General features: G+C 57.6%; 3 protein-coding genes across 4 annotated transcripts; 1 reads left to right on the top strand and 2 right to left on the bottom strand.

Annotated features, from left to right (window-relative positions):
- Window positions 1–1,483: 1,483 nt before the first annotated feature.
- Window positions 1,484–15,233, top strand: PEX6 (peroxisomal biogenesis factor 6). Its single transcript, XM_066547760.1, has 17 exons — window positions 1,484–2,350; window positions 2,427–2,587; window positions 2,884–2,967; window positions 3,633–3,735; window positions 3,907–4,046; window positions 4,123–4,234; window positions 6,877–7,085; window positions 7,229–7,421; window positions 7,775–7,851; window positions 7,939–8,071; window positions 10,256–10,461; window positions 10,561–10,622; window positions 11,160–11,268; window positions 11,980–12,096; window positions 12,668–12,745; window positions 14,166–14,305; window positions 14,612–15,233. Exons 1-17 carry the CDS (start codon window positions 1,484–1,486, stop codon window positions 14,746–14,748), a joined length of 2,928 nt encoding a protein of 975 aa, XP_066403857.1. The 3' UTR covers window positions 14,749–15,233.
- A 1,297-nt stretch (window positions 15,234–16,530) lies between these two features.
- Window positions 16,531–18,817, bottom strand: GNMT (glycine N-methyltransferase). Its single transcript, XM_066547759.1, has 6 exons — window positions 18,545–18,817; window positions 18,280–18,407; window positions 17,853–17,966; window positions 17,201–17,343; window positions 16,936–17,057; window positions 16,531–16,837 (listed from the first exon to the last, which is right to left on the bottom strand). Exons 1-6 carry the CDS (start codon window positions 18,748–18,750, stop codon window positions 16,666–16,668), a joined length of 885 nt encoding a protein of 294 aa, XP_066403856.1. The 5' UTR covers window positions 18,751–18,817; the 3' UTR covers window positions 16,531–16,665.
- Window positions 18,818–19,147: 330 nt separating this feature from the next.
- On the bottom strand, window positions 19,148–24,483 carry CNPY3 (canopy FGF signaling regulator 3). 2 transcript variants are annotated; one of them, XM_066547757.1, is made up of 7 exons: window positions 24,432–24,483; window positions 23,976–24,287; window positions 20,832–20,955; window positions 20,605–20,701; window positions 20,074–20,196; window positions 19,769–19,886; window positions 19,148–19,637 (listed from the first exon to the last, which is right to left on the bottom strand). In XM_066547757.1, the coding sequence occupies exons 1-7, from the start codon at window positions 24,481–24,483 to the stop codon at window positions 19,432–19,434; spliced, it is 1,032 nt and encodes a 343-aa protein (XP_066403854.1). In that variant the 3' UTR covers window positions 19,148–19,431. The 2 variants fall into 2 exon arrangements, with proteins under 2 accessions (XP_066403854.1, XP_066403855.1); XM_066547758.1 differs by lacking the exons at window positions 23,976–24,287; window positions 24,432–24,483 and adding an exon at window positions 22,640–22,787.
- Window positions 24,484–24,765: the final 282 nt, after the last annotated feature.

Raw genomic sequence — 24,765 nt, 5'->3', positions numbered from 1 at the left:
ATTAAAATAAGAACTCTGTAAGTGGGATTTTTTAGAAAGGAATGAAGCACTCTCACCAGATAGCAGCCCCAGGACACCTGAATCTTTCAGAGAAAAAGAATTTATTGCCCTCTTATCAGAAGAAACCAACTTCTTCCTGCCTCGAAGGTGCTGTTAGGATTAGAAGGAAGAAGTTGATGATGATCAGACAGAATCCTGTATTTGAATGGAATTTATGCATCATGTATGAAGTGTATAAATATGCAACGTGCTGTTGTTTTAAAGGGTTAATCCTCTGTTAACTGTGTCCTTTTCTGGGCTTATGCTGCCCAGAAAAAGGTACCTGGACGTCCGTAACTCTTTGTTTCTGTTGTCTCATATTGTCCTAATTCAATTTGTCCAAATTATTATTACTCTAATTGTATTACTATTTTTATAACCATTTTATTACTATTAAACTTTTAAAATTTTAAAAACAAGTGATTGGCGTTTTTCACACAGGCCAACACTGTCCTGGGGTGCATCAGGCACAACATCGCCTGCTGGATGAGGAAGGGGATTGTTCCTCTCTGCTCTGCACTGGGCGACCTCACCTCAAGTTTTGGGCGCTGCCATGTAAAACAGACTTTAAAATTGTTAGAGAGCTTCCAAAGGAGGGCTACGAAGATGGTGAAGAGCCATCCTTGTGAGGAGCAGCTGAGGTGACTTGGTCTGTTCAGCCTGGAGGAGACTGAGGAGAGAGCCCACTGCAGTCTGCAGCTTCCTCACGATTAAAGCAGTAGGACATTCGCTCATCTTTTGTCTGTGGTGACCAGTGACAGGACCCGAGAGAATGGCTCTAACACTGTATCAAGGGAGGTTTAGGTTGGACATTAGGAAAAGTTTCTTCACCCAGAGGGTGGTTGGGCACTGGAACAGGCTCCCCAGGGAAGTGGTCACAGCACCAAGCCCGACAGAGTTCAGTGGGTGTTTGAACAATACTCTCGGGCATTCTCTGTGATTATTGGAGTTGTCCTGTGCAGGGACAGAAGCCGGGCTTTAACGATTCTATGTGTCCCTTCCAACTCAGACTGTTCTATGATTTCCTAGGTTAATTCAGCACTAACACCAATACAAGTCCATTCTTTTAAACCAGGTGCGCGTGTCCAGCCCGCAAAATCTCCTCATCTGCCACAGGCGAGGGCACCGAGTGCCCTTTCCCTCGATCCCACACTGTGCGGCCGTGAGCCTCGCGGGGGGCGCGGAACAGCAAAATCCCCGCCCGCCTTTTCGGCCACCTTCCCCCTCTGGGAGGGGGAATCCGCAGGTTCTGGCTGCAGCCTGCCGGAGCCGGGGAGGACGGGCCCGCCGTCACCGGGCGTCGCTGCCGCCCGCACGGCTCGGAACGAGCGCCGGAGCGCACCTCCCCATCCCGGAGCGCACCTCCCACTCTGCGGCCTGGGCGGGGTGTGGAGGGCACCGCGCTCCGCCCCGGCGCGGCCCCGCTGCCAGTTCCGCCGGCGCGATGGCGGTGGCCGTGCTGCGGCCGCTGGACGCGCCGCCGGCCGAGCTGTGGCCGGCCACGGCGCTGCTGCTGGCGCCGGCGGGGCTGTGCGCGGCGCTGCGCGGCCGGGGCGGCGCGCTGGTGCTGGCGGTGCGGCCGGCGGGGCGCGGCGGGGCGCAGCCGGTGCTGCTGAGCGCCGTGGCGCTGGAGGCGGGCGGGCGGCGCGGCGCGGAGCTGTGGCTGCGCGGGGCGCTGCTGCGGCGCCTGGGGCTGGCGGCCGGCCGCAGGGTGGCCGTGTGGCCCGTGCGGCGCCCGCCGGCGCTGGCCTGGGTGCTGCTGGGGGCGGCGGGGCGGGCGGGGAGGCTGGCGGGCGGCGCGGTGCTGGCGCGGCGGGGCGAGGCGCTGCCGGGGCCGGGCCCCGGGCCGGGCCCGCTGGTGCTGGAGGCGCGCCCGGCGCTGCAGGGGTTGCTGGGCAGCGGGACGCGCACCGCCCTCGCCCCCCCGCCGCCCGCCCCGCCGGGCACCGCCCGCGGCCGCCCCCCGTCCGCCGCCGCCGCCGCGCCGCCCCTCGTCTCCCGCTTCGCCGCCGCCGCCGCCGGGCCGCGGCTGCGGGCGGTGCCCGGCGGGGCGGGCGGCAGCGGCGGGGCGGAGGTGTGGGTGAGCCGGCGCGGGCTGCTGGCGCTGGGGCTGTTCCAGGGCGAGTGGGTGCGGGTGGGCGCCGAGGGGGCGGCCCGGGAGCACCTGGCGGCGCTGCTGGCGCGGCCGCCGCCCTGGGAGTACCCGCGGGCCGCCCGCCGCGGCCCGGCCGACGGCACCGCGCTGCTGGCCCCGGCCCTGGCCTTCAACCTGGGCTGCGACCCCGCCGCCGCCGCACAGCTCCGGCTGCAGGTGAGCCACGGCCGGGCAGCCCGGGGAGCGGGGCGGCGGCAGCCGCGGCTCACGGTGCGCCCCGTGCCCTCCGCAGAGGTACGAAAGGAGCGGCGCCGCGGATGGGAAGGGCAGCCGGTCCGTGCTGTCTGTGCCGCCGTTCGCCAAGGAGCTGCACCTGGAGATCGTGTGCTCGCCGGCGTACAGCACGCGGGGAAGCTACGACGGCGTGCTCTACAGGCACTTCGAAACGCCGCGGTGAGCTGTGCGGGCTGGGCACTCGGGGCAGATGCGCTGTCCGTCTGTGCCACACGCTGGGGATGTGCGCGTCCACGCCCCCAGTGCGGGTGCTGTGTAGTTTTAGAATACGCCCTTGCGTTGTCCTGTCAGGAGTATGCTCTGCTTGGACACAACACTTCTTGTGCTGTCCTTCAGAAGTCATCTTCAAGTCTCTGTGTTTTCTGTAAAAACACAAGTGATGCAGGGCAAGGGAGGCCACACAAGCACAAGGATTTACTCTCTTTCACTGGTGAAACTCTCTGGGTTTTTTGTAGGCTGGTCCAAGAGGGAGACATCCTGTGTGTTCCAACATTTGGAAATGCTGAGTTTATAGAACTAAATGCAGACAAGTTCCTAAGGTAGGTCAACACACTGTGGCTTTATCACTTGGTACTGGAAGAGCAAAGATGCTTCACCATGATTGATTCTCTTGAAATCAGTTTATTTCATTCTCATCTGTCCCTGGATTTTAGTGTTTTATCTGTCTGTTAATATGCTGGGAAGAGGGAAATGTTTTTGCTGGATTATGGAGGGCCGAAGCTAAGAGGGAGGCCACTGTTAGCTCATTTGAATAGTCAGGAAGGGAAGAAAGGAAAAAAGAGGTAGAGCAACTGATGAGGATAAAGAGTGAAGAGGAAAGGGTGGCTTGAGGGCCTCAGAGCCACATAAACAAAGCAAAGTCGGAGCTGGGCTTCTCGACTTGTGACAAAATGTGCACATAAGTCCTAGGAGTTCATGTTAGATTAACTTTCTGTTTGGCCACCAGTTCTGCCTTTCTTGGTTTTGCTCGTGTGGCTTTGCAATAGTTGTGCTAAATGGGAGAACATCCCCTTTGTATCAGGATAAGGGTGCTCCCAGTGGCATTCCCAGCATTCACATTGGCTGATCCTTGTGCATACTGCAAGAGGACAAGAGTTTCTCTGCTTACCTGTGCTTATCAGCTGTCTTCTTGTTGACATTTATATTGTTCCTTCCTTCAAGATCTTGGCTAAGCACTTCAGAGTGCTTGTTTGTTTTCCCTTAGGTGGCCAGAGCTTTATTTCAAGGTGAAGAAGATCGTAGGCATGGTGGAAGGCGAGCAGTCTGAGGGTTACCTGGTGGACACCCAGAACACGTCTCTCTATCTGGTGAGATGTTGGTGGAGAGCAGAGAGGGGAGATCTGAGGCTGAGCTTGCACTGTGGATGACAAATGTACCTGTGGAGGCTTGTGCCTCCTGCCATTGGAAAATGACGTTTCAGGACAGATGTTGTCACTTGGCACCGGTCTTTATTGGGTGGTGTTTTTGCTTCCTCGCAGGTGGGTTCAACAAACAGCACTGTCCCATCTGCCCCAGCCCATAACAACAGCAATGAGTTCTGGAGCAGTTTGTCTCCTGCGGGCCTTTCTGACGTGGTGAAGCAGCTCTGCGACGCTCTCCGGCCTCACCTGTGCCGTCGGTGAGTGAGAATTCCTTGGAGAGAGCCCCGGAGGAGGTGGGGCCGCAGGGAGAGCTCCCCTCCCTGTCTGTTGCAGGGCCAGCGCGCTGAGTGGCGTGGGCAGCGTTCTCCTCTCGGGGCCCAGCGGCAGCGGGAAGCTGATGGCTGTCAGAGCTGCGTGCAGCTGCCTCAACCTCCACCTCTTCAAGGTAATTCCTCCTGGAGCCAGTGGATTGGTGGATTTACAGCAGACAGAGGATTATGGAAATGTTTTTTAAGTCGGCCCTGCCGCAGCCATGACACGAGCCTATCCAGGAGCTGCTTCCACGTGCAGATGCAGACAAGTGAGGCACAAATGATGCTGAGATCTTCTTTAGCTGAGAGGGAAAAGAAAAGCAGACCTTGGTTTTCACACTAGCATGTGTACCAGACCCGGCTCATAATCTCTTGGCACGTAAGACAGCTGCCCTGTAACTGTGCTCACATTCACCAGCATCTCCCTGTCAAGAGCAGTGAAGTGTCAGGTGAAATGCACTGGAGTTGGTTTAATGTGGAATATGATGTAGTTCCAGCTGACTGTCAGTATTAAGAATTTGGTTTTATGTCAATGGCCTCCTGAAAACTTGTGCTCTGCTCTCTGTATGTGTAAAAAATCAGATCACATTTTATGAAACAAACTTGAGAGTGGGTGCTGTAGCTGTGCAAATCCATTTCTTGACACAGCTTGAACGTCATGCACAGTTCTGGTCTCCCCATCACAAAAGCATAAAACTGAACTGGAAAAATTCAGAGAAGGACACTGGGTGAGATCAGGGGTCTAAACCAGTTTCTGTGTGGGGAAAAGCTGAATAAATTCTTCAGCTTGAAAAATAAACAATTAAGGGAGAGTCTGATACAAATTTTTACAAGATCTTTTTGAAAGAGATTCTTCACAAGAGCTCGAGAGGTCAGCAGATCATGGAAGGTGTTTACTTTTCCCTGTGCCAGCATGAGGCCTGTGACTGTCAGATGAAGCTGGTGGGAGCAGGCAAGCTAAAGGAGATGTTTCTCTGTGTAGATGAGAGTATTTGGATGAGAAATCTACTGTTACAAAACCATATCTGACCAGGAAAAGCCCTTTTGATGGCAATGTTATGTGCCTGGATGGCCAAAATGAGGTCTAGCACCTGTCTCTGTCCAGCACAAAAGGTTCTGGGAACCAACAGAGTCTTCAGTGACTTGTTAAAATTGCTATTTTCTTCCAGCATACCTCTTTTGTTCATTCTGACAGTCTGGGATAATCCCACAAATGCTTTCATTTCCTTGAATCTGTAGAGATATGTTTGCAAAAGTGAGAGGAAGTCACGTGGTGACTTTTCTAGGAGACTTTCTGAAATTCTGCAAGGGCATGGAAGAGGAAGAAGGAAAATGGAAAGAATAGGGCTGGAAGATTCCTCTTTTTGTGGAAGGAAATCATGGGCTTGCTCCTTCTTTTGGTGGATATTTGGGAGTAAACTCTTTTCCTGTTCTTTTCTCTCCAAGTAAAGCTGTAAGACTGATCAGTGGAGCAGGTAGATAGTGCCTTGGCCTGCTGCTGTGCAGCTCATCTGGACATGATCCTTTGTGGTGCTGAGCTCTGACTTTTCTGAAGATGTGCCACAGCTCTTGGGATCCAGTGCAAGATTGCAGGGATTTCACAGGACCCTCAGATCCATGTTTAGGATCTCCTTGGAAGCACTCTGTCGCTGTCCTGTGCTGTCAGGTGGCCTCAGGTTCTAGTGGGGTGTGTGTGCAAGGTTACAGCTCTGGTTTCAGGGTTCTGTGCTGCTTTTAAAGGCTTACACACTTACTGTTGAAGACAGAGATGCTTTCTGTCCATTTTATTCTCCTACCCCAGTTTTTACACTCTCCCCTCTGTTTCTCACTGACTGCAGGGCTTACACTGCCATTCCACCTGCTCTTCCCTTCCTCTCACTGCTGTGTCTGCCATCCCACCAGGACACAGTAATTCTTCCCTGCTCTAATATCCACCACTTGATAAACAATTTTATGTACTTTCTCTCTGCCTTTCAGTGCTTGCATACAGATACTGCTACCATTAGGCCTGCCACAACCCTAACTCCTGTTTTTTATGTTGTACATGGAGCACAGGAGTTGCTCTGCGCTGTGTCCCTGTCCTTGCCCTTTAGGGAGCTGTTCTCCCTGCTTCAGGCTGCCTTTTCTGAGGATGAAACTCAGGGAGTCCCAGAGATGGTTTGAGTCTCCCTGGACAACCTCACAGCACCAGGAGGCAGCACTGCCTGTTCCCAGGCTGCTGTTCAAGGCTCACCAGTCACCTCTTCCCTTGGATGACTTCAGCAAGTGTTTGCTTTGTAAACAGTGTCTGGGCCTCTTGCCATCTCTAACTTCCCCCCAAACACCCATCACCTTTACCTTCCTCCTGCACTTTGAGCCTGTCTGGCACTGGTTGAGCAGTTCTCTGGGCCTCCTCCTCTACTTACTGCACTGTTCTGCAAGATACTTTGTTCTCCCTGTCTTCCACAGCTCTCACCTCCCTTCCAGCTGAGGTTGCTGAGCTGTGATATCCACTGTATTGATTTCTCTGGTCCCTTTGCCTCACCCTTTTCAGATAAGACCCTCCTGCCTACCTCACCTCTTGCAGAGAAGCAAGAGACAGCCATTTATCCATGCTAAGGCATCCAGAACGTGCCTATTTTGAATATGACCTGAATGTCATATTCAGGAAATATTGGGAAATACCAAGTTTGATCTCCTCTGAGCCATGAATTGCCCGTGCAAAGCTTTGTGGAATGTTCTCCTATGTCCCCCCAGCCATGCATGTTGCAACTGCCTTGTGTTTTGTGTCTGGCAGGTCGATTGTGTCAGTTTGTGCAGTGACACCAGTGCAGCCACAGAGGAGAAAGTGCAGGTGGCCTTCAGCCAGGCCCAGCAGTACCAGCCCTGTGTGCTCCTGCTGAAAGACATCGAGGTGCTTGGCAGAGAGCGGGACGGGCTCGGAGAGGACGCCAGGGTCATTGCTACCCTCAGGCAGCTGCTCCTGGACACAGACCCAGCACTGAGGTATGCACCCTGCATGTCTGCTGTGGATATTCAAGGTAATTGCTCGCTTCTGCCAAGGGAGAGTGAGTTGGCACATGTGATGGCAGTGTAGGAGGGTGCTTCCACAGAGCTGAGACCATGCACTGTCCCCTTTCTCCCCACAGCCACCCCGTGCTGGTGATTGGCACAACCTGCAAGCTCCAGAATGTTCCCACAGATGTGCAGACTGCTTTCCTTCATGAGGTGAAGATTGAAGCCCCTTCAGAGGAGCAGAGAAGGTTGATGCTGAGCATGCTGACTGCCAGCCTGCCTCTGGGCAAAGAAGTGAGCCTGTCCAAGCTGGCCCGCAGGACTGCAGTGAGTAAAGCCACAGCAGCACGTGGGGATGGCCAGGCTGGCAGTGCTGGGCCCATCTCCCTAGCTGGCCTTGGAGAAAGGGGAAATTCCCACAGCCCAGACAACTTCTTCAGTGGTTAATCCTGGTGCTCAGACATCAGCTTGTAAATGTGGATTTCTAGTCCACACCTTTTGCAGAGGTGTTGGCTGATGTTCAGCTCTGCTAATAAAAAAAAAAAGAAGCTCGAGCCTTTAAGCAGGAACAGCTTGGCTCAAGGGACAGCTCTGCAAGGAATTTTTCCCTATACTTTTTATGGCTTAGGTGTCGCTGTGGTGAGGGACTGAACTGATGCTCTTTGTTTCCACATTCACAGGGATTTGTGCTGGGAGATTTCTGTGCCTTGTTGTCCCACAGCAGCCGGGCTGCTTGCACCCGCATCCAGGCCTTGAGGTAGCACCGGCAGCAGGGTGGGGAGGGCAGGGGCTGCAGCCACTAGTGGGGCAGAGTCTGACTCCTTTCCCTTTCTTTCCTCACCAGTTTTCCAGGTGGGCTGAGCGAAGAAGTGGAGAGGGATTTTTGCACTGCAGGGTTCCCGGTGCTCGAGGAGGATTTTAGTGCTGCACTGGAGCAGCTGCATGATGCCCACTCACAGGCAGTGGGAGCCCCAAAGGTGAGATGTTGGGGCACAAGGAGGGGCTGGGTTCTGCAGAGCTCTTGGCTCAAGATGCCCGTCACAGATCTTGCAGGGCTGTGTTCTGACACGTTTCCTGCTCTGTCCTTCCCTGTGTTCCCTCAGCTTTCAGTGGGAAAAAGTCCTCTGGACTTTCCCCCATCAGTTTTCTCCCTCTTGGCTTGGAATTTGTCAGGGAAGCTCATGCAGTGCTAAATGCAGACCAGTGGTGCTGGAGGGGTGCCAGCTGTGCAGCTCAGCCTCTTGGGGGGCAGAGGCTGCCTCCCTGAGATCTCCCCAGCCACCTGGCCTGAGGGAACACAGAGGCTGTGGCACAGACTGGTGGGGGAGCTTCTCCACAGGTGTGATAAGTCCTAGACTTGATAAGTTTTTGACTCTGGCCTTGGATGCTGCTTGAGCTGGGATGGACTTTTCTGACAGACAGGCAGTTTGAAGAACTTGGGGTTTCTTCAGGGAAAATGACCTGGAGAGTCTGAGAAAACCAGCAGCCAGGTGCTCAGAAGGGGCATGATCTGCCTCTGTCAGCTTGGCCCCCAGGGAAGCAGCATTTGGGGTGACTGGTTTGGCTGGGTAATGTGGTGTTAGGACCAAGCAAAGGGATCAGAACCTCTTTTCCACACCCATGAGTGCCAACAACTGAGTTCAGCACAGGACAGGAAGCCTTGGCCTTGGAGCAGTTCCTCTGGCACCTTCCCCAGCTGCCCACTTAATTCATGCAGTGAGCTCTGTTTTATGATGTTTGCCAGGTTTTCTGTAAGACAAATAACCACAGAGCATGCTCAGCAGTGAGCTGTGTGAATGGGAGTTAATTTTGTTTGTATTTTACATTCCTTTATTGATTTCTTAGTAATTGGTTGTGGTCAGGAAGCCCATTAGCAGACCTGGATACTCTCAACATTGCTTTCAGTTCCCTGCTTGCACTTTCTGGTTAGTCACACATTTGTCTGCACTTACAGCCTGAGCCTTCTGGAGAGAACTGATTACAAACCTCCACTTGTTAACAGTGCCTGCACCCTGTCTTAGACTTACACTGTGCTCCCCTGAAAACAACCTTGCTGCAGTTTTCCTGTGCTCATGTCTGTAGAGCTCTCTCTAGCAAGGCAGGATGAGCAGAAGTGCAGAGGAGAGGGCAGCTCTTCCATTCCTTGTCGCTGCAGAAGAAGGGCCTGTGACCTTTTGCTTTAAAAGTTGGGGTTTTTTTTTCTGAAAATCCTTGTTTTGTTTGACCTAATTTTCCTGGTGGACAGCTAAAGAAACAAGATAACATCGTTTCCAGTAGTGAAGGAAGGAGATGCAAATTGGCTGAGGGGGGAAGAATTTTGCCCTAAGCTATTTTTGAACTCCCCACTTGTGCTGGCACCAACAGCCAGCAGGTGGGGGGGGAAGTGTGGGGCTTTCCCTGCTCTGACTCTCAGGAGGATGTCATGCATGCTGTGGCATTCCACCTATTCCTAAAGAGGAGAGCAGAGCAGCAGCATGCTCTGGGATAGTTTTGCTCAGCACAAAATAACCCAAGAATCATTGGCTCACGCATCTGAGGTTTGGTGTTCTTCTCTCTGTTCTCCCTGACCCCTCACATGTCTGTAGCTGACCCCCTCCCTATCTATTTCTCATGAGCATACATGGACTTTGTTCTTGCATCCCCCTTTCAAGAGCAGTGAGTGTTCCATACACTGTCCTGCAGGATGTCTCTCCCTCACATCCCCCTTGCCATCACAGAGCTCCTGGCAGCCCACGTTCTGTCCCTCTGCAAGGTGTGAAGCCCTTGCACATGTAATTTTTAATTTTTATTCTTATTTTTACCTTCTTCTTCACTCATCCCAAAGGCTGCCTGCAGCAAGACTCTCTCCCCTCAAAGCTGCAGGCAACCCTGGCAGATACTTTCCCTGGGGTATTTTTGCTGACATAGGATCCCAGGGGCAGGACTGGAGTCCTCCTTCCATTGGGATCCTCCTCCCAGTAGAAGATTGGAGATGAAGTGCACTCTGTGAGTGCAGCGTGCCTGGGGATGTGTTTGTACAGTTTGGTTCTCCCTTGCAAAGCTCAGAAGAGGGGAAATGTGGATTCAGAAGAGGGGAAATGTGGATTCTGGATACCGGAGCTGCCCAGGCACGCGTGGGGCTCAGGAGTAAGTGCTGACAAGGATTCTCCCTCTCTTGGCAGATCCCCTCAGTGTCCTGGCAGGATGTTGGAGGGCTGCAGGAGGTGAAGAAGGAGATCCTGGACACTATCCAGCTGCCCTTGGAGCACCCAGAGCTGCTCTCACTGGGCCTGTGCCGCTCTGGGCTGCTGCTGTACGGGCCTCCAGGGACAGGGAAGACCTTGCTGGCAAAAGCAGTGGCAACAACATGCACCATGACATTCCTTAGGTGAGGAGAAATGTGAGGGGGGTTCACACAATGGATCTGCCTTCCTGCTGGCAGGGGATGGCTGTCTCTAACTGGCTTCCTCCTCTCCCTGCCCCACAGTGTGAAAGGACCAGAGCTCATCAACATGTACGTTGGGCAAAGCGAGGAGAACGTGCGCAATGGTGAGGACGTGCATCCCGCTCCTGCATGTGGGCAGATGGGGCTTTTCTGTAGTGCTGCAGGGAGGGAGGCAGGGCTTAAACCCCCCTTCCCAACTCCCACCCACAGCTCTCAGCAAGGGCTTGGACCCAGCTGTCTCCTACAGTCCGTTCCCCGCTGCCTGCAGCTTCCCCTCCTGCTCTCTCTGCTCCTGTTGCTCGTGTCCCTGGTGTTCCTGATGGGACAGCAGCTCCTCAGAGACACAGCTGAGCCTGGTGTTCCTGATGGGACAGCAGCTCCTCAGAGACACAGCTGAGCCTTAGGACCCATCCTGCTTGGACAGCAGCTCCTCAGAGACACAGCTGAGCCTCAGGGCCCATCCTGCTCGGTGCTGCCTCTCTCCATTCTCTTGAGACAATCAGGCAGGAGACGTTGGTGGTGGTGATACAGTGGGCATCTGGTTTTCATCCACACCTCTTCCCTGCTGGGAATGTAGCAGGTCCTGTTGCTGTTGACTGCTCCTCCACATCTTTTTCACCTTTTGTGCTGTCTCCTCACAGTGTTTGCCAGAGCCAGGGCAGCTGCTCCCTGCATTATCTTCTTTGATGAGCTGGATTCCCTGGCCCCCAGTCGTGGGCGAAGTGGAGATTCAGGGGGTGTCATGGACAGGTGAGTGAGCATCAGGTGTCCTTGGGAGAGCAGGATTCCTGCCTCAGCTGCAGGCAGTGCATGAGATTGCCTGAAAAGCATAGTCCATTCCACCTCTCTTTCTCTGTTTTTGCCCCTCTCTGCTCTCTTCAGCTCTCAGCATGGCCTGTCTCTTCTCTCTGAGCATTAGTACTGCTGTTTGCATTGCCTCAGGTTCACGATTGCCCAAGCTAGTTGTGCAAACATTTGGTTAAGACAGTCTCCTCCATCTGCTTCTGTGGCTGCCAAGTGCTCCCTTTGGCCTCTCCAAGGTCATCCTTCACACCCCTGCTGTTCTGTCCTCCTATTAGCTGCTGTTCCCCTGTGGTGGGAAACCTTTCAGGTGCTTCTGGTAGAACCAAAGTGTGTACAGCTTAGAGATACCCAGAAACAGGGTTATTTTCCCTATGCCTCCTCTGCTCTTCTGCTAAGCTGGCAGTCCCCATCCAGTCTTCCTGTTCTGAAGGACTGTCTCAGATCTGGACTACTTTGAAGTGTGCCCACGTGCTTGCTGGCTGTGCTGATGGCGAAGTCTGGATGGCTGTGTAAGGGTTCTTCAGGGAAGAGAAATAGGAGAAATGGGAGCTGAAGTCCAAGAAATGGACCTGCCACTGGCCTCACTTCTTCCTTTTTCATTGAGAGAGACACTGGGTGACTTGCCAAGGTCTAAGTATCCTGTCTTGCTCCCTGCAGAGTTGTCTCACAGCTCCTTGCAGAGCTTGATGGCCTTCATTCTAGCAGAGAGGTGTTTGTCATTGGAGCCACCAACAGGCCTGACCTCCTGGACCCAGCTCTGCTACGGCCTGGCAGGTATGTCACATCCTGCCCTGCCTCACTCCAGGGGGGTTCCCCAGAGCTCCTCAGGCCCTGGTGAGCAGGACTGTGTCCCCACCACGTTCCCTCTGCAGAGATTGTTTGTGAAGGCCCCTGGCTCACAGGAAGCCAGGAGGGGGCTGGTGCCTGTGGCTGTAGCAGCAGTGTAAAATACCACAGCTTGTTGCCCCCATTGCTCTGGTTACTGCCCCAGCAGCACAGCAGGGCAATGAGGGACCTGCTGTTGCACCAAACAATGGCAGGAATTGGTGCCCCAGGGCCCTTTCTGCACAGCTGCCCCCCAGCCAGTCCTCAAGCCTGTGACTTGCTTGTCCTGGGGCAGCACTTTGTATCTGCTGTTGCTGGACCCTGGATGGTTCCTGTCTGTCCATTTCCCCGCTGTCCCTGCGAGCAGCCCTGCCCTCCAGCACGTGGGCTGCTTCAGGCTCTGTATCACCCACAAACTGGACAGCAGAATGAGCTGTCCTGCAGCTCCTGGTGCACAGGGCTGAGCCCTTGTGGCAGGTTTGCTTTGGCCTGTGCCCAGCTGCCTTCTCTGTGCTGACAGGTTTGACAAGCTGGTCTACGTGGGCATCAGCGAGGACCGGGAGTCGCAGCTGCAGGTGCTGAGTGCTGTCACCAGGAGGTGAGTGACCCTGTGCTCCTGCAGCCTCCTGCCACCACCTTCCAGGAGGTCACAGCCCTCCTGGGGCTGATGCATAGCGTGCTCCATCTTGGATTCATGTCTGAGCCCTGGGAGCACCTGAGGTCACTGAGCCACAGCCACTGGGTAGGGCAGGAGGACAGAGTGATTTCCAGAAGTTGAGCTGGGACTGGTTTTTCTACAGGATGGGTGGAGCTCAGCCTGCCTGTCCAAGTGGAGGGGTTGGTAGAGATTTCCAGCCACTGTGCGCTTCTTAAGGAGCTCAGCCAGATCCTGATGGTGCAGTGCAGCTGCAGGACAGGAAGCTCCCATTTGATTCCTGCAAGAGAATTTCCCCTGCTGTTAGCCAATCCAAGTGTGAAGGCAGCTCCATTCAGCTCCTTGCCTCTCTTCCTGTGGTGCTCAGGGGTGTTCAGACTGTGATCTGTGTGTCTTCCCCAATCACTGATTGTGTGGGATCGCTGAGCAGCAGGGTTTGGCTGCTTTTCCAGCTGCTCTGATCTCCTGAGAGCATCTCTGGAGGGAGAGAAGCAAGCCCTGCAATTGGGGTGCAGAGGTACCCCCCACCACAGCTGGGTGAGTGGCTGTGACTGCCTCTGCAGGGACTCTGTCCTGGAAAGCTGTGATCACCTCTGCCTGTCACCGTAAGTCAGTAGGAGAGGTGAAAATGTGGGCTGGCTGCAAGCAGCTTGTCACACCCTGTGTCTTGGCCACCATGCCCTCCAGCAGCTGCTGGTCGTGCTGAAGGAGGCTCACTGTCTGCAGCATGGCTCTCAGGGGGTGATTTGGTGTTACAGTGGTTTGTACTCTGTCATTAAACATGTTCTCATCCAGCCGTGACTGTAGGTTATTCCCAGGCATGTGGAGCACTGAATTTATCTAGGTGAGAAGTCAAACACCAGTGGCATAAACAGATGGTGTTCTAGAGAGTTCATCCTGCACCACGGCTCCCAAGACTACTCCCTGCATCCTTTGTGCTTCCTAGCCTGGAACCAGAGAGGCCCAGAGAAGCTGTGGATGACCCATCCCTGGATGTGTTCAAGCCCAGGCTGGATGGGGCTTGGAGCACCCTTGTCTAGTGGAAGGTGTCCCTGCCTATGGCAGGGGAGTTGGAACTGGATGATCTTTAAGATCCCTTCCAAGTCAGGCCATGCTGTGCTGTGGTGCTGTGATTCAAAGTTTCCTTTGATGCTGCTTAGCAGGAGAGAGGACCTTGCTGCAGGGATGTTTCAAAGAAAAGTGACTGTTGAAAAAAAGAGTAAAGCAAACTTTTTTTTTTTTTTGTTGAGCATGCAAGGCACATTCTGGAGGTGGCTAAGCATGGGTACTCTGCTTGTTCCTGCCCAGTCACACTGGTCTGGTTTTTCTTGGCCTTTACACCTCTGTTTTTCTCTCTTGGCAGGTTTAAACTGGATCCTTCTGTGAATCTCACCACCATCCTAGAAAAATGCCCAGCTCAGCTGACAGGAGCAGACATCTATGCCCTATGTTCAGATGCCATGATGTGTGCTGTCAAACGCAAGGTGGAGTGGATTGAGGAAGGTAGGAGCCCTGCCCTTACCTGTCCCAGCTGTTGGAGCAGCCCAGCACAGGGGCAGAGAGGAGAGTCAGCACTGCTGGTAGCTGGGCTGTGTGAGAAGATCCTCAGCAGCTTTGGGACCACAGTGCTGGGCTCTGGGTTATTGCCAGGCAGGCAGGTTCTGCAGATGTGGTCATCTCCACCTCCAGTGCTTGGCCCCAGGGGGAAGGAGAGAGACCCAGCTTTTCCTTTGATGGCTGGAGAGTGGGCTTTTGGATCCTACCAGCTGCTCCTGTTCTCAGCCCTTCCATGTTGTTTCTCTCGTGCAGGGCTGGATACTGAGAAGTCTGCTCTGATCCTGACCATGGAAGACTTTCTGCAGGCTGCTGCTAGGCTGCAGCCATCAGTCTCTGAGCAGGAGCTGCTCAGGTACAGACTCATCCAGCAGAAGTTTGCAGCCTCCTAAAGCTCAGCAGAGCTGGGACTGCAAAACAGGCACAAACAGGCACTGCCTGCTCTTCTCTGATGCCTCCCGGGCCCCCTTCTTTTGAGCTTGGGTGGAAATGGTGTCTGTGCAGTTTCCCAAGCCAAGGCCTGGTGGAAGTGCTGCTCTGCTCATCCAGGAGGGTGGTGGGCTCTGTGAGGGTCCCTCACATGTCAGCAGTGCATTGTGGCTGCTGGGAATGTAGCAGGGTGATTTCCTTGCAGGGACAAAGCTGTGGGCAATGTAGTGCTGTCTCCATGGCTGACAGGCCATTCTTTGGTGGGGGAGCAAGGCTCAAACTGCACCTGCAGGGCTGGAGGCAGCTGCTGTTGGGCTGTCAGCCCCCAGTGAGAGGTGCTGGCCAGAGGGGCAGCAGGACACAGGGCACTGCTGCTCCAGCTGGCCTGGACTTGACATAGTCTCTGAATAAATACAGTTTTTTTTAGCACTAGGTGCTCACTGCCTGACCTCAAGTTGTTGCTTCTATTGGTGTCTGTAGGCTCAGGAAGGTCCCTGCAAATTTTTGGGTTGGCTGGGTAGTACAGAGAAATCATTGTCCTGCAGGTAGAGAGGGGAGCACACCTGTGAACTAGAGTGGGGCCACTCTCACCCTGCCAGAATGGCTGGAGCCTGTGGTGGCTGAGGAAGGCCTGAAGGAGAGGCACTTGCTTGGCTGTGAGCTGAGCTCCCTTTGCAGAAGGAGCCCAGTTCTTGCTGGAGACACTGGGTGACAGGACATGAGGCAATGGGAGCAAGTGGCAGCAAAGAAATTCCCATTGGACGAGAGGAAAAACTTGTCACAGGGAGAGGGGGAGCTTCAGCCTTTGAAATACTCAAACCTTGTCTGGAACAGCCGGAGCTGCCCAGTCTGCACTAATTTGTGCTGAGCACCACTTGGCCAAGACCCCCTGAGGTCCTGTCTCACCTCCCTGTGCAGCCTCACAGCAGCTGCTGGTGGCATTGTACATCCCCTGCTTCCCAACAAATGGCACTGGAGCTGTGTGTGGCAGCTGCTGTGGCCAGGTGCCTGCAGCTGCTCTCAGCTTTCTGCAGCCCAGGGAGTTGCTGGTGCCAGGTTTTGCCCCAGCTGCTGTAGGCACTGAGCCTGCTGACAGCTGGATCCCTGGGCCAAGTGTGGCTGTGAGGGCCTGCTCCCCCTGGAGCTCCTCTGCTAAGGGCTGCTTCCACAGCAGCTTGTGGCATTCCATGGGTGAATTTGCAGCTGGTGCTTGCCTGGAGCCCTGTGGCTCTGGCTCTGGTGCCTGAGCGTGTTCAGGCAGGGCTCTCCCTGACCACACTGCTCCGTGCTGCTGGATCAGGGCACCACATCTTCCCCTGGGTGGGAGGGACGGAACTGCAGCCACAGCAGAAGCACTGCTGGAGGCTCCAGCGTGGAGCCTCCCCACTCTGGGAGCTCCAGTGGGGGAGTGGGTACCTCTGTATGGGGCTGAGGAGTGTCAAGAACAGGAGTCAGCACCTGTTTGGGAGGTGCATGTAAGATAACAGGTTCCAGCACACTGCTGTGAGTGGTGCTGCAGGGACTCAGCTGGGGTGTGCAACCACCTGGGAGCCAGCTCACCCCTCCTGCCCTCTTCAAGGGGAGCCCCAAGCCCCACCTGCAGCTGGGGCCTTGGTGGGGCAGCTGTGCCTGCACCCATCCTGTGGCCCCCAGGCTGAGCACCTCCTTCCACAGAGTCCTGAGGAGGCAATGGCTGTCCCCCTTGCCCCATACCCTGCCCATACAGGGACACACGGACCATGATCCAAGGTAGCTCTCACAACAGTTCTTAATTAAGGGGAGGGGTCCCCCAGGTGGCTCTCAGCCATGTCCCCACCCCCTGCTTGGACCCACAGCTGCTTGGAGCTCTCAGGCACCACAGTCCCATCTCCGTAGCCCCCTCAGCCTGTCTTCTTCACGACGTGGATGAAGTAGCAGGGCACGTGGGCCTGGCCCGGCGTGTAGGGCTGGAAGTCACCCAGGACACTGTGCTGGCACTTTCCCTGGAAGGCTCCTTTCAGCAGGGCTGTGAAGGCCTCCAGCCGGTGCGGGTAGTACGAGAGGCGAAACTTGCTGCAAGGAGGCAGTGCTGGTGAGGCAGGGGACAGCAGGGGACAGTGCCAGCCATCCCCCCCAGGCTGGGAGCCACCACCTCTGCCAGCTCTTCTCACCTCAGCTCCGGGTCTGCCCCTGCCTCAGTGGGGGGAACCTGCACTGTGTAGTCCAGGGTCACCATGTGTGCCTTGTTGTTCACCAGCAGCACCGAGGTGGTGATGTCCTTGGTCAAGTCGCTCTGGGAGACCACAGGAGGACGTCTGTGTCCTGTGGGGACTCGGTGGCCCCCAGCCTGGGGAAAGTCCTGCTGCCTGGCCCCCTTGAGGCCATGGGGCTGGGGCAAAGGGGATTGGGATGGGGCAGGGCCTGCCAGCCACCGACCTTGTAGTAGATGTTCTTGCCGGGCGGCGCGCAGCCCGTGGCCAGGATGTGATCGTAGTTGCGGTGGTCGATGACCAGGACACCCCCGGGCCTCACCATGCTGGCAATGTTCCTCAGGGCCAGCTTGTGGTCACTCTGGTCCCCTGGAGAGGAAACTGTGGCGTCTCCAAGCACTGGCTGTACCCTGTGGCACAGCCCATGTGCCCTCATCTTACCCGTACACACGTACACATGCACACACAAATACCTGCCCCTACCATCTTACCCCAGATCTCAGCTTGGAGAACCCACAGCCCCACCCGTGGCATGAGCTCAGGCATGTTCTCAGCCTCACTGGAGCAGAGTGTGCCACGTGGGAAACCCACCACCCGCCTTTGTGGCACAAATCTGGGTGTGCCTCCAGCCTTGTCACAGCAGTGACATTGATGCACAAACCTCCGCCATGACCATGGAACCCAGTGGGCCCACTCATGTCACAGACTGGGGCAGTGGGGCCTCAGCTCCACCCTCCCTGGAGATGCACCATGAAACAGCAGCTCCACTGTGTGTAATCCCATCCCAACAATGCCATAACTTAGGACACGTTCTCAGCTTGCTGGAAGACACCATGCATGCACAGGTGCTCCCCCTCTTCTCCCCTGCCCCAACTCACCTTTGAAATCAGGCAGGTGTGCAAAGGAGTTCCCCAGGCAGATGACTGCATCAAACCCATCCCCTGGCTTCTCCAGGTCCTTCTCCAGTGTGAGCCAGTTGGCCTCCTCGATGACTGCAGCACAGGGAAATGGATGAGGCTAGGGACACCCAGCAGCCTCCCCTGCCTGCAAGACCCCATCTCAGCATCACCCAGACCTCCCCAGGCCCCTGTGGCTGCTTGCTCTGGCCTCTGGCCAGCGGCCAGCCAGGCAAGGACCATGGTTTGTTTTTGCCGAGCAGCTGGCACTGTCAGGTCCCCGCAGCAAGGCCACCCGGCCGGCGGCAGTCCCAGACGAGTGGCCCGAGCACTGCAAGGGACCATGGGCAGTGCGCTGGGGGGGAGTGTCAGTGTCCGCAGCCCCTCCCGGCCCCCACAGCCCCCGCACCCCATCGGTCGAAGGGCTCCTCCTTGCGCCGCTCCCAGCGCTCCTTCAGCGCGTACTTGAGCATCTTGTCGCTGGCATCGACGCTGGTCACCTGGAAGCCCTCCTCGAGCAGCATGATGGAGTCCACCCTGGGGACACGGCTGTCAGTGGGGCCGGGGCAGCACGGGGGCCCGGGGAGGGGGGCTCTGGGGATGGCCGCGGGCAGCGAGGCCCCGGGAAGCAGGGGGAAGGGACACCTGGGAGCTGGGCGGGAGCGGGGCCTCACCCGGTGCCGCAGGCCACGTCCAGGACGGAGCGGCAACGGTGCTGGCGGAGCAGCGCCAGGAGCCAGCTTCGGTACTCGGCCGTGCGGCCCCGCGTGTCCCCGATGTACAGCTGCCACACGCGGGCCGCCCGCCCGTCCGCGTACTGGTCCGGCAGCCCTTCCGCCGCCACTCCCAGCGAGCGCGTCCGGTACACGCTGTCCACCATCCCGCCGGCGCCGCCGCCACGGACCCAGACCCGGACACCGACACGGCCGCGGCCCCTCAGCCTGGCTGCGCCGCGCCCCCCTGGCCGCGCCCCGCCCCCGCGCGCCCGCCAATCCCCGCCGCGTCCGCCCCCGCGCGCCCGCCAATCACCGCTCGCGCCGCGCCCCTCCCGCCCCCGACCAGGCCACGCCCCCTGGCCGCGCCCCCACCAATGAGCACCGCCCGGCAGCCTCGCGCCACGGCCCCGACCTTTGCCTCGGCCGGGTCAGGGCCCGGCCCGGCCCGGCCGGCCAGTGGGGCCCGCCCGCCCCTCACCGGCCTCCCCGGGCCGCAGCAGCAGCGCCGATCCCGCACCCAGCAGCAGCAGCAGAAGCAGGGCCGGCAGCGGCGGCGGCGACTCTGGGGAAAACGTCTTTATTTACAGTCCCGGCGGCGTGCGAAGAGCCGGCGGCGGGGCAGCAGCGCTCGCGGCCTCCCGGAGCTGCAGCCCCCGGCAGGGATGCGGCAGGGCTGGGTCCGCGGCGGCTCCGTGACACCGAATCACGGGATAGCACCCAGGCTGGCCAGGCAGGGCCAGGCGCTCCGGTTTCCCCCGGGTCACACGTCCCTTTTCCTTTGGTACCCATAGGCACAGCGGGGTGAAACCCCGGAGCGGGCGGCTCCGGGGGCAGGGGCTGCGTGCCTACAGCTCATCGGCTGGGCTGTGGGTGAGCGGAGCCTGCTCCTGGACCCCCTCCAGGGCCTCCCCTGTGTCCGGAAGGCTGGCAGCTCCCTCGCGCTCATCCTTCTGGCCCTTTTTCTTCTTCTTCCCGCTCTTTTTTTTGCTCTGCTTCTCCCCCACGCTTGCCAAATCACCCTTCTTGCCAGTCCACTTCTCTGCCAGGCAGCCTAGGGAAAAGAGAAGAGAGGGGCAGAGTAGGCTCTGCTGGAGAGGCAGGACTCTCCATGCTTTAGCAAGGCCCCCTGCCCTCCTGAGCATTCTGGCATTATTTTAGCCCCTGGCAGCAGCCAGGACTTACTTGTGTCCTTTCCTTTTAGCACATGGTTGGCACAGAGAAACTGGGAGAGATCCTCCGTCTGGTGGTGCCTGTACCAATCTTCGATCACATCTTCATACTCCTCTACCAGCACATCGCACTAGGGCAGAGAGGAGAGCCCAGCTCCAGACACGTGCTGTGTGGCAGGACCAGGGCCAGGCTCCTGCCACAGGTCCTGCCAACATCCTGTTCCCAGCAGTGCACCCCTGGCTGCTCTCCCCCCTCCTTCCACTCCAGCCTACAAGGTCACAGCAGCCACTGAGAGCCAATCCCATGGGGCGGGGTACCTGCTTTTTGAGGTCAGCCACCTCAGCGGAGGTCTCATTCCACAGCTCGTAGGGGATGTCCATCACCACCTTGACACCCTTGTGCACCAGATTGTGCAGGGTCTCGAATGTCTCTGACATGCCCTGTGAGGGAGGGAGCAGCACTGCCTGGTGAGGGGGGCTGCTCCTGCAGGGCTCCCACTCTCTCCTCCCACTGTCAGCCACACAACCCTGCCCAGCCATGCAGAACATGCAAACCAGATCTCTGGGGCCATCAGCATTACCGGGGGGAGTTCAGGTGGCAGGAAGCTCCCCTCTGCAAACCTGGTCCCAAACCCCAGAGGAAGACAGCCCCAAGTTCCCTCCATGCCTGCCCACCGCCACCAAAGACAGCACCCCACATCTGACTTGGGGGGCAGCGTGGCCTCGCCTGCCAGGCACTATCAGGGGGCCCAGAGGATGGGAAGAATGACCCTGGACTGTCACTCTGGCAGTGAAGGGATGGATGGGTGAGGCACATTTGGGAGCAGGAACTGGAGGAACGGCCCTCACCTTTGCGAATCTGTTACTGCCACTCCTCTCCTTGTGCAGGTTGTAATCCAACAGGCGCTTGCAGATGTTCTCTGTCACCTCAATTAACCGGATGTCCCTGCATGGAGAAAAAGGCTCAGGCTTGGTGTGGGCCCCCAGCAACAGCCAGGGCACAGGGTGAGCCTCCCAAAGCCCCAGCTCCAGAGGCAGTGACAGCAGCAGGAGCCTCCTGTCCCACTGCCACTTACGACTGTGTGTACTTGACAGCAGAGCCCTTCCCGTCCAGGAAGCCATACTTGGTGTCGATCACCTCCTTGGTCTTGCCAGTCTCCTCGAAGGCGGATTTCAGCTCCACTGCCACGTACTTGCACACTGTGGGAAGGAGAGAGCACAAAAGCTTTAGAAGGTGTCACTGTTGTGACAAGCAGCTGTCTGGGACAGCAGCAAGAACCAGCCCAGGAACCAGGCAGGCCAAAGCTGCTGTGAGCACAAAACACATTTTGGCCATCCAAAGAGATAATCAGAAATGGCTCAGCTGCTTCCACTGGAGAATGCTTGAAGCAGGAGCACCCAAACCAACGTTTCAGTGTAAACCAGCTGCTGTGGCACAGCTGGAAGTCACACAGGCTCAGCTTTCCCCCCCAAAAGCCTCCACCTCCCTGCCACAAGCTGCTCTCCTCCTTTTGGAAGAGCACAGGGTCTTTTAGCAATGCAAGTCCCAGTGTGGCTCAGAGCTCCTCCTTGTGATGGCAGCATGTCCCATCTGGTTCTGGTTCTGTGCTCTCAGTGCTCTGGGGACACTGGGGACTGAGCAATTGGCAGGTCTCGCTGGGCTGGGTGACAGCACAAAGTGCTGGCTGTGGCCTCCAGCAGAACAACCTGGGGCTCTGCCTGCAGCAGAGACCACATCATCAACAGATTTAGAACACAGTGCAGTGTTATTTTTATAAAGCTAAAAAAAAGGCTTTATTTCTTCTGTAAAAAGAGCCCAATAGAGCTATAGAAACAGACAGCAGGAGAAATATCTCAGGGGTTTACAAGTGGGAATGGAGAGGAATGGCAGCCAGGCGTGGTGCGGCTATTCCTCCTCCAAAAACAGGGTCTCAGGAGGCTGGAGAAAGCTTTGTCCAGTGCTGTGGGGTCCCGTTTGTCAGGAGCCACCTCTTCGTTGAGCTCCACTTTAGGAGAAGTGCCAAGCTTCAGCAGGAATGGTCTGACAGCAATGAGCCAGTGTCTTCTCCCAGGCAATTATGTGAGTTGAGAGATGCCCCAGGCAGGAAGAGAGCGAGGTGGCTTCTTCAGAGCTCCCATGCAAGTGTTGAGAAGCCCTGTGTGCACCTCCTGCACAATCCTTTCTCCGCTGGCACAAGGGGCTGGAGGCAACTGTGGCCATTTCTCCGGTGGGATGATCCCTCCTTCCTGCAGACCCTTGGAGCTCGGATCTCAAGGATGTCCCCCCTCCACACCACACCTGCTGCAGTGTCCCCACACATGCCAGGAGTGCTCAGTGCTGAGTCCAGTTATCCAGATGCTCCCTGCAGCTTTGGCTGTGCACTGACACAGGTTCGAAGCCTGGGCAGGAACAGGAGCAAAGTGTGGTCAGTGCTTGCTCTGAGGTTACGCTGGTCCCACAGCAGAACTCGGACATCAGCATCTCCAGAGCTGCTTCCTCGGCAGGGAAAGTTTTGTAAAGAACTCCCTATTTTTTTAAAATTTTCTTTTTGCTGTCCAGCTCCACATGTGCCTGCACAACAAAGACAGAGGAAACCGCACCAGACAGCAAATGCCCGTCATGACCTACCCTGGACTGCCTGCGAACCAAAGGGATACTTAGACAGAAAACATCACGGAGAGCAAACTGTAAGCAGCATACACGACCAGTCCCAGCTACGAACCGGCAGGCGATCAAGCGGCTGCCGGGAACAGCGATGCCCGTGGGCAGGAGGCGGGCAGAGGAGCAGCCCGCGGGGGCGCAGCCCCGCACCAGCAACCCCCGGCCCGAGCAGGCAGCGGGCGGCTGCCGATCAGCCCGGCCCCCCCCCGAGGCCCCGCTTACCCTCGCACTTGCTGGGCAGTCGCACCCAGTCCGAGTCGTCGCTCCCCGCCAGCGCCGCCGCCATCAGCATCAGCAACGCTGCCCCCGCCGCCGCCGCCATGACTCCGCTTCCGGGGCGCGCTCCCGCCCCGCCACGCCCGGTTACCATGGCGACCCCGCCGCGCCCGCCAATGGCAGAGGCGCGCGTAACCCGCGTGACCAATCCCCGCCGGCCGCCGCCAGCCAATCCCGACGGCGCGCGGCCCCCGTGGCACCGCCCCCGGGCGGTCCCGCCGGGCGCCCACGTGGGAAGGGGCGCGCACGTGGCCGCGGGGGAACGTCGGGGTACCCCACACAACCCTCCGGGGCCTTCCCTGCCTCTGGAATTCTGGAAACTTTCCCCCCCCGAGGTACCTTGGGGTCTCTTCCCATCCTCCAGGAAATTCCACGGCCCTGCCACCCACAGAAACGTGTCAGCTCCTCTCTCTCGTCTCCTCAAGCCAAGATTCCCATCCTGTACCTCCCCCAACCACCACTGGGTCTTCTCCCTCCTCCACTTGGGGGTCCCCTCTCTAGTCTCCAGAATATTCCCAGTGACTTCCACACCCCTACACCAAACCAGGGTGACTTACCCTTCATGCCCTCAGCTCTGGGCGAGGAGGATGGAGGTGAGGACAGCATCAGAGAGCAAGACCTTCAGCAGCACCACACGGACAGCCATAAGCAGTGCTGCCAAGGCAGGAGCTGGTGACACTGCAATGGAAGGGTGCGGTGATGCCTGCCACAGACACCCCCCTGCACCCACGTCCTTCCCAGGCCTGCCATGGGGCCATGTTTGGGCAGACTTGGGATCTTTACACATTCCAGAGACACCTGATGTCACCCTCATGCTGTTCCTGAGGGCAGGCTGGCTCTGATCCAGTTTCCCCATTCTTTCCACCAAGGTGAAGCTTCCCTCCCTCTTCCCCAGTACCACAACACTGAGGAAACCCATCCCAACCACCACATATCCCCAGCCAAGCCACTGCCAGGGCTTTCTCCCTGGCAACTGACATTCCCACCAGGCAGGGGCCAGAGACTCACCAGCTGTGCTACAGAGCTCTGCTGCCTCCTCGTTGCCTGCGGGATGAAAGAGCAGCTGGGGAGGCAGTGGCAGCTCAGCACCAGGTGCATGGCAGGGCTAGCCACAAACCCCTTCCTGTGATCGGGACAGCAATGTTTGCCCCTAGGGCCTCACACCTGCTCCCTGCTGGCCCCAGAGGCCCTGCCGACCTCCCTCCTCGGGGGTCAGCATTGCACTCACTGAGCTGGGCAGCAGCGGCCAAGGCAGGCAGAGGGGGTGGCAGCAGGGCCATACCCGTGATGCGGATGGGGCGGGAGCTGTGGGACGGGGAGGTCCTGTTGGCCCCCACATGGCAGGCGAGTTCCCTCTCGCGCGGGGGGTCACTGGAAAGGAGGGAGACGGAGCAGACGGATCCACCATCCTCCTGGGAGGCGCCATAGGCAAAGGACTGCAGGATGCTACCGTTCCCCCCGGAGATCCAGACGGCATGGCCAGAGCTGGGGGCCAGGTCGCTCACCACGCACACCACCAGCTGCCGGCGCTGCCCGGCCAGCACCATGCTCAGTGGCCGGGTCAGCGTAGGCAGTGGCACAGCTGCCCTGCCGACTGAGGGAGACAAGGTTTAGGGGCACTGCTTCCCTCACACATCCCACCCAGCACGGCTGCCTGCTCGGCACAGCTCAGCCTTTACATGCAGGCTGGGTGGCACCCGGCCTTTCCGCCTCCTGGGTTTGTCCCGGGGGTACTCACGGGGCAGGAGCGGGAGCAGAGCGGCAGCCAGCAGCACCCGGAGCAGCTCCATGGCAGCTGCAGCGCTTGGGGCCACCAAGGGCTCAGCCCCCGCCCGCAGCTCCAGCTGCGCCGCCCACCGGGGGCTGCGGCGCCCCCTCGCCGGTGGTACAGCCCCGCTCCGCCCCGCCGGGGCCGCTGCTCCGCTTCCCGGTCGCGCCACGGAGCGAGTCCCGGCCCCGGGGGTGCTGCACATCGGGACCTCGCCCTCCGGGACACCCCCACCGCCTCCCGCCCGCCGAGGCCCGGGAGCACCCCCGTCCCAGCAGGGCGCTGCCGGCAGGTGAAGAGGAAA

Source organism: Molothrus aeneus, chromosome 3 (genome assembly GCF_037042795.1).
Source record: "Molothrus aeneus isolate 106 chromosome 3, BPBGC_Maene_1.0, whole genome shotgun sequence".
Taxonomy (NCBI): domain Eukaryota; kingdom Metazoa; phylum Chordata; class Aves; order Passeriformes; family Icteridae; genus Molothrus; species Molothrus aeneus.
This window is presented reverse-complemented; position numbering and strand designations above follow the sequence as displayed.

Excerpts from the sequence above, each read along its gene's own strand:
- CNPY3 (XM_066547757.1), bottom strand. The coding sequence starts at position 24,483 with ATGGAGCTGCTCCGGGTGCTGCTGGCTGCCGCTCTGCTCCCGCTCCTG. Across the intron at positions 24,288-24,431 it reads TCTGCTCCCGCTCCTGCCCC|TCGGCAGGGCAGCTGTGCCA; the intron begins GTGAGTACCCCC and ends TGTCTCCCTCAG. Across the intron at positions 20,197-20,604 it reads GCAGTAACAGATTCGCAAAG|GGCATGTCAGAGACATTCGA; the intron begins GTGAGGGCCGTT and ends CCTCCCTCACAG.
- GNMT (XM_066547759.1), bottom strand. The coding sequence starts at position 18,750 with ATGGTGGACAGCGTGTACCGGACGCGCTCGCTGGGAGTGGCGGCGGAA. Across the intron at positions 17,344-17,852 it reads ACACCTGCCTGATTTCAAAG|GGGACCAGAGTGACCACAAG; the intron begins GTGAGTTGGGGC and ends TTTCCTCTCCAG. Across the intron at positions 16,838-16,935 it reads GGGGCAGACCCGGAGCTGAG|CAAGTTTCGCCTCTCGTACT; the intron begins GTGAGAAGAGCT and ends GCCTCCTTGCAG.
- PEX6 (XM_066547760.1), top strand. The coding sequence starts at position 1,484 with ATGGCGGTGGCCGTGCTGCGGCCGCTGGACGCGCCGCCGGCCGAGCTG. Across the intron at positions 3,736-3,906 it reads AGAACACGTCTCTCTATCTG|GTGGGTTCAACAAACAGCAC; the intron begins GTGAGATGTTGG and ends GCTTCCTCGCAG. Across the intron at positions 11,269-11,979 it reads TCAGGGGGTGTCATGGACAG|AGTTGTCTCACAGCTCCTTG; the intron begins GTGAGTGAGCAT and ends TGCTCCCTGCAG.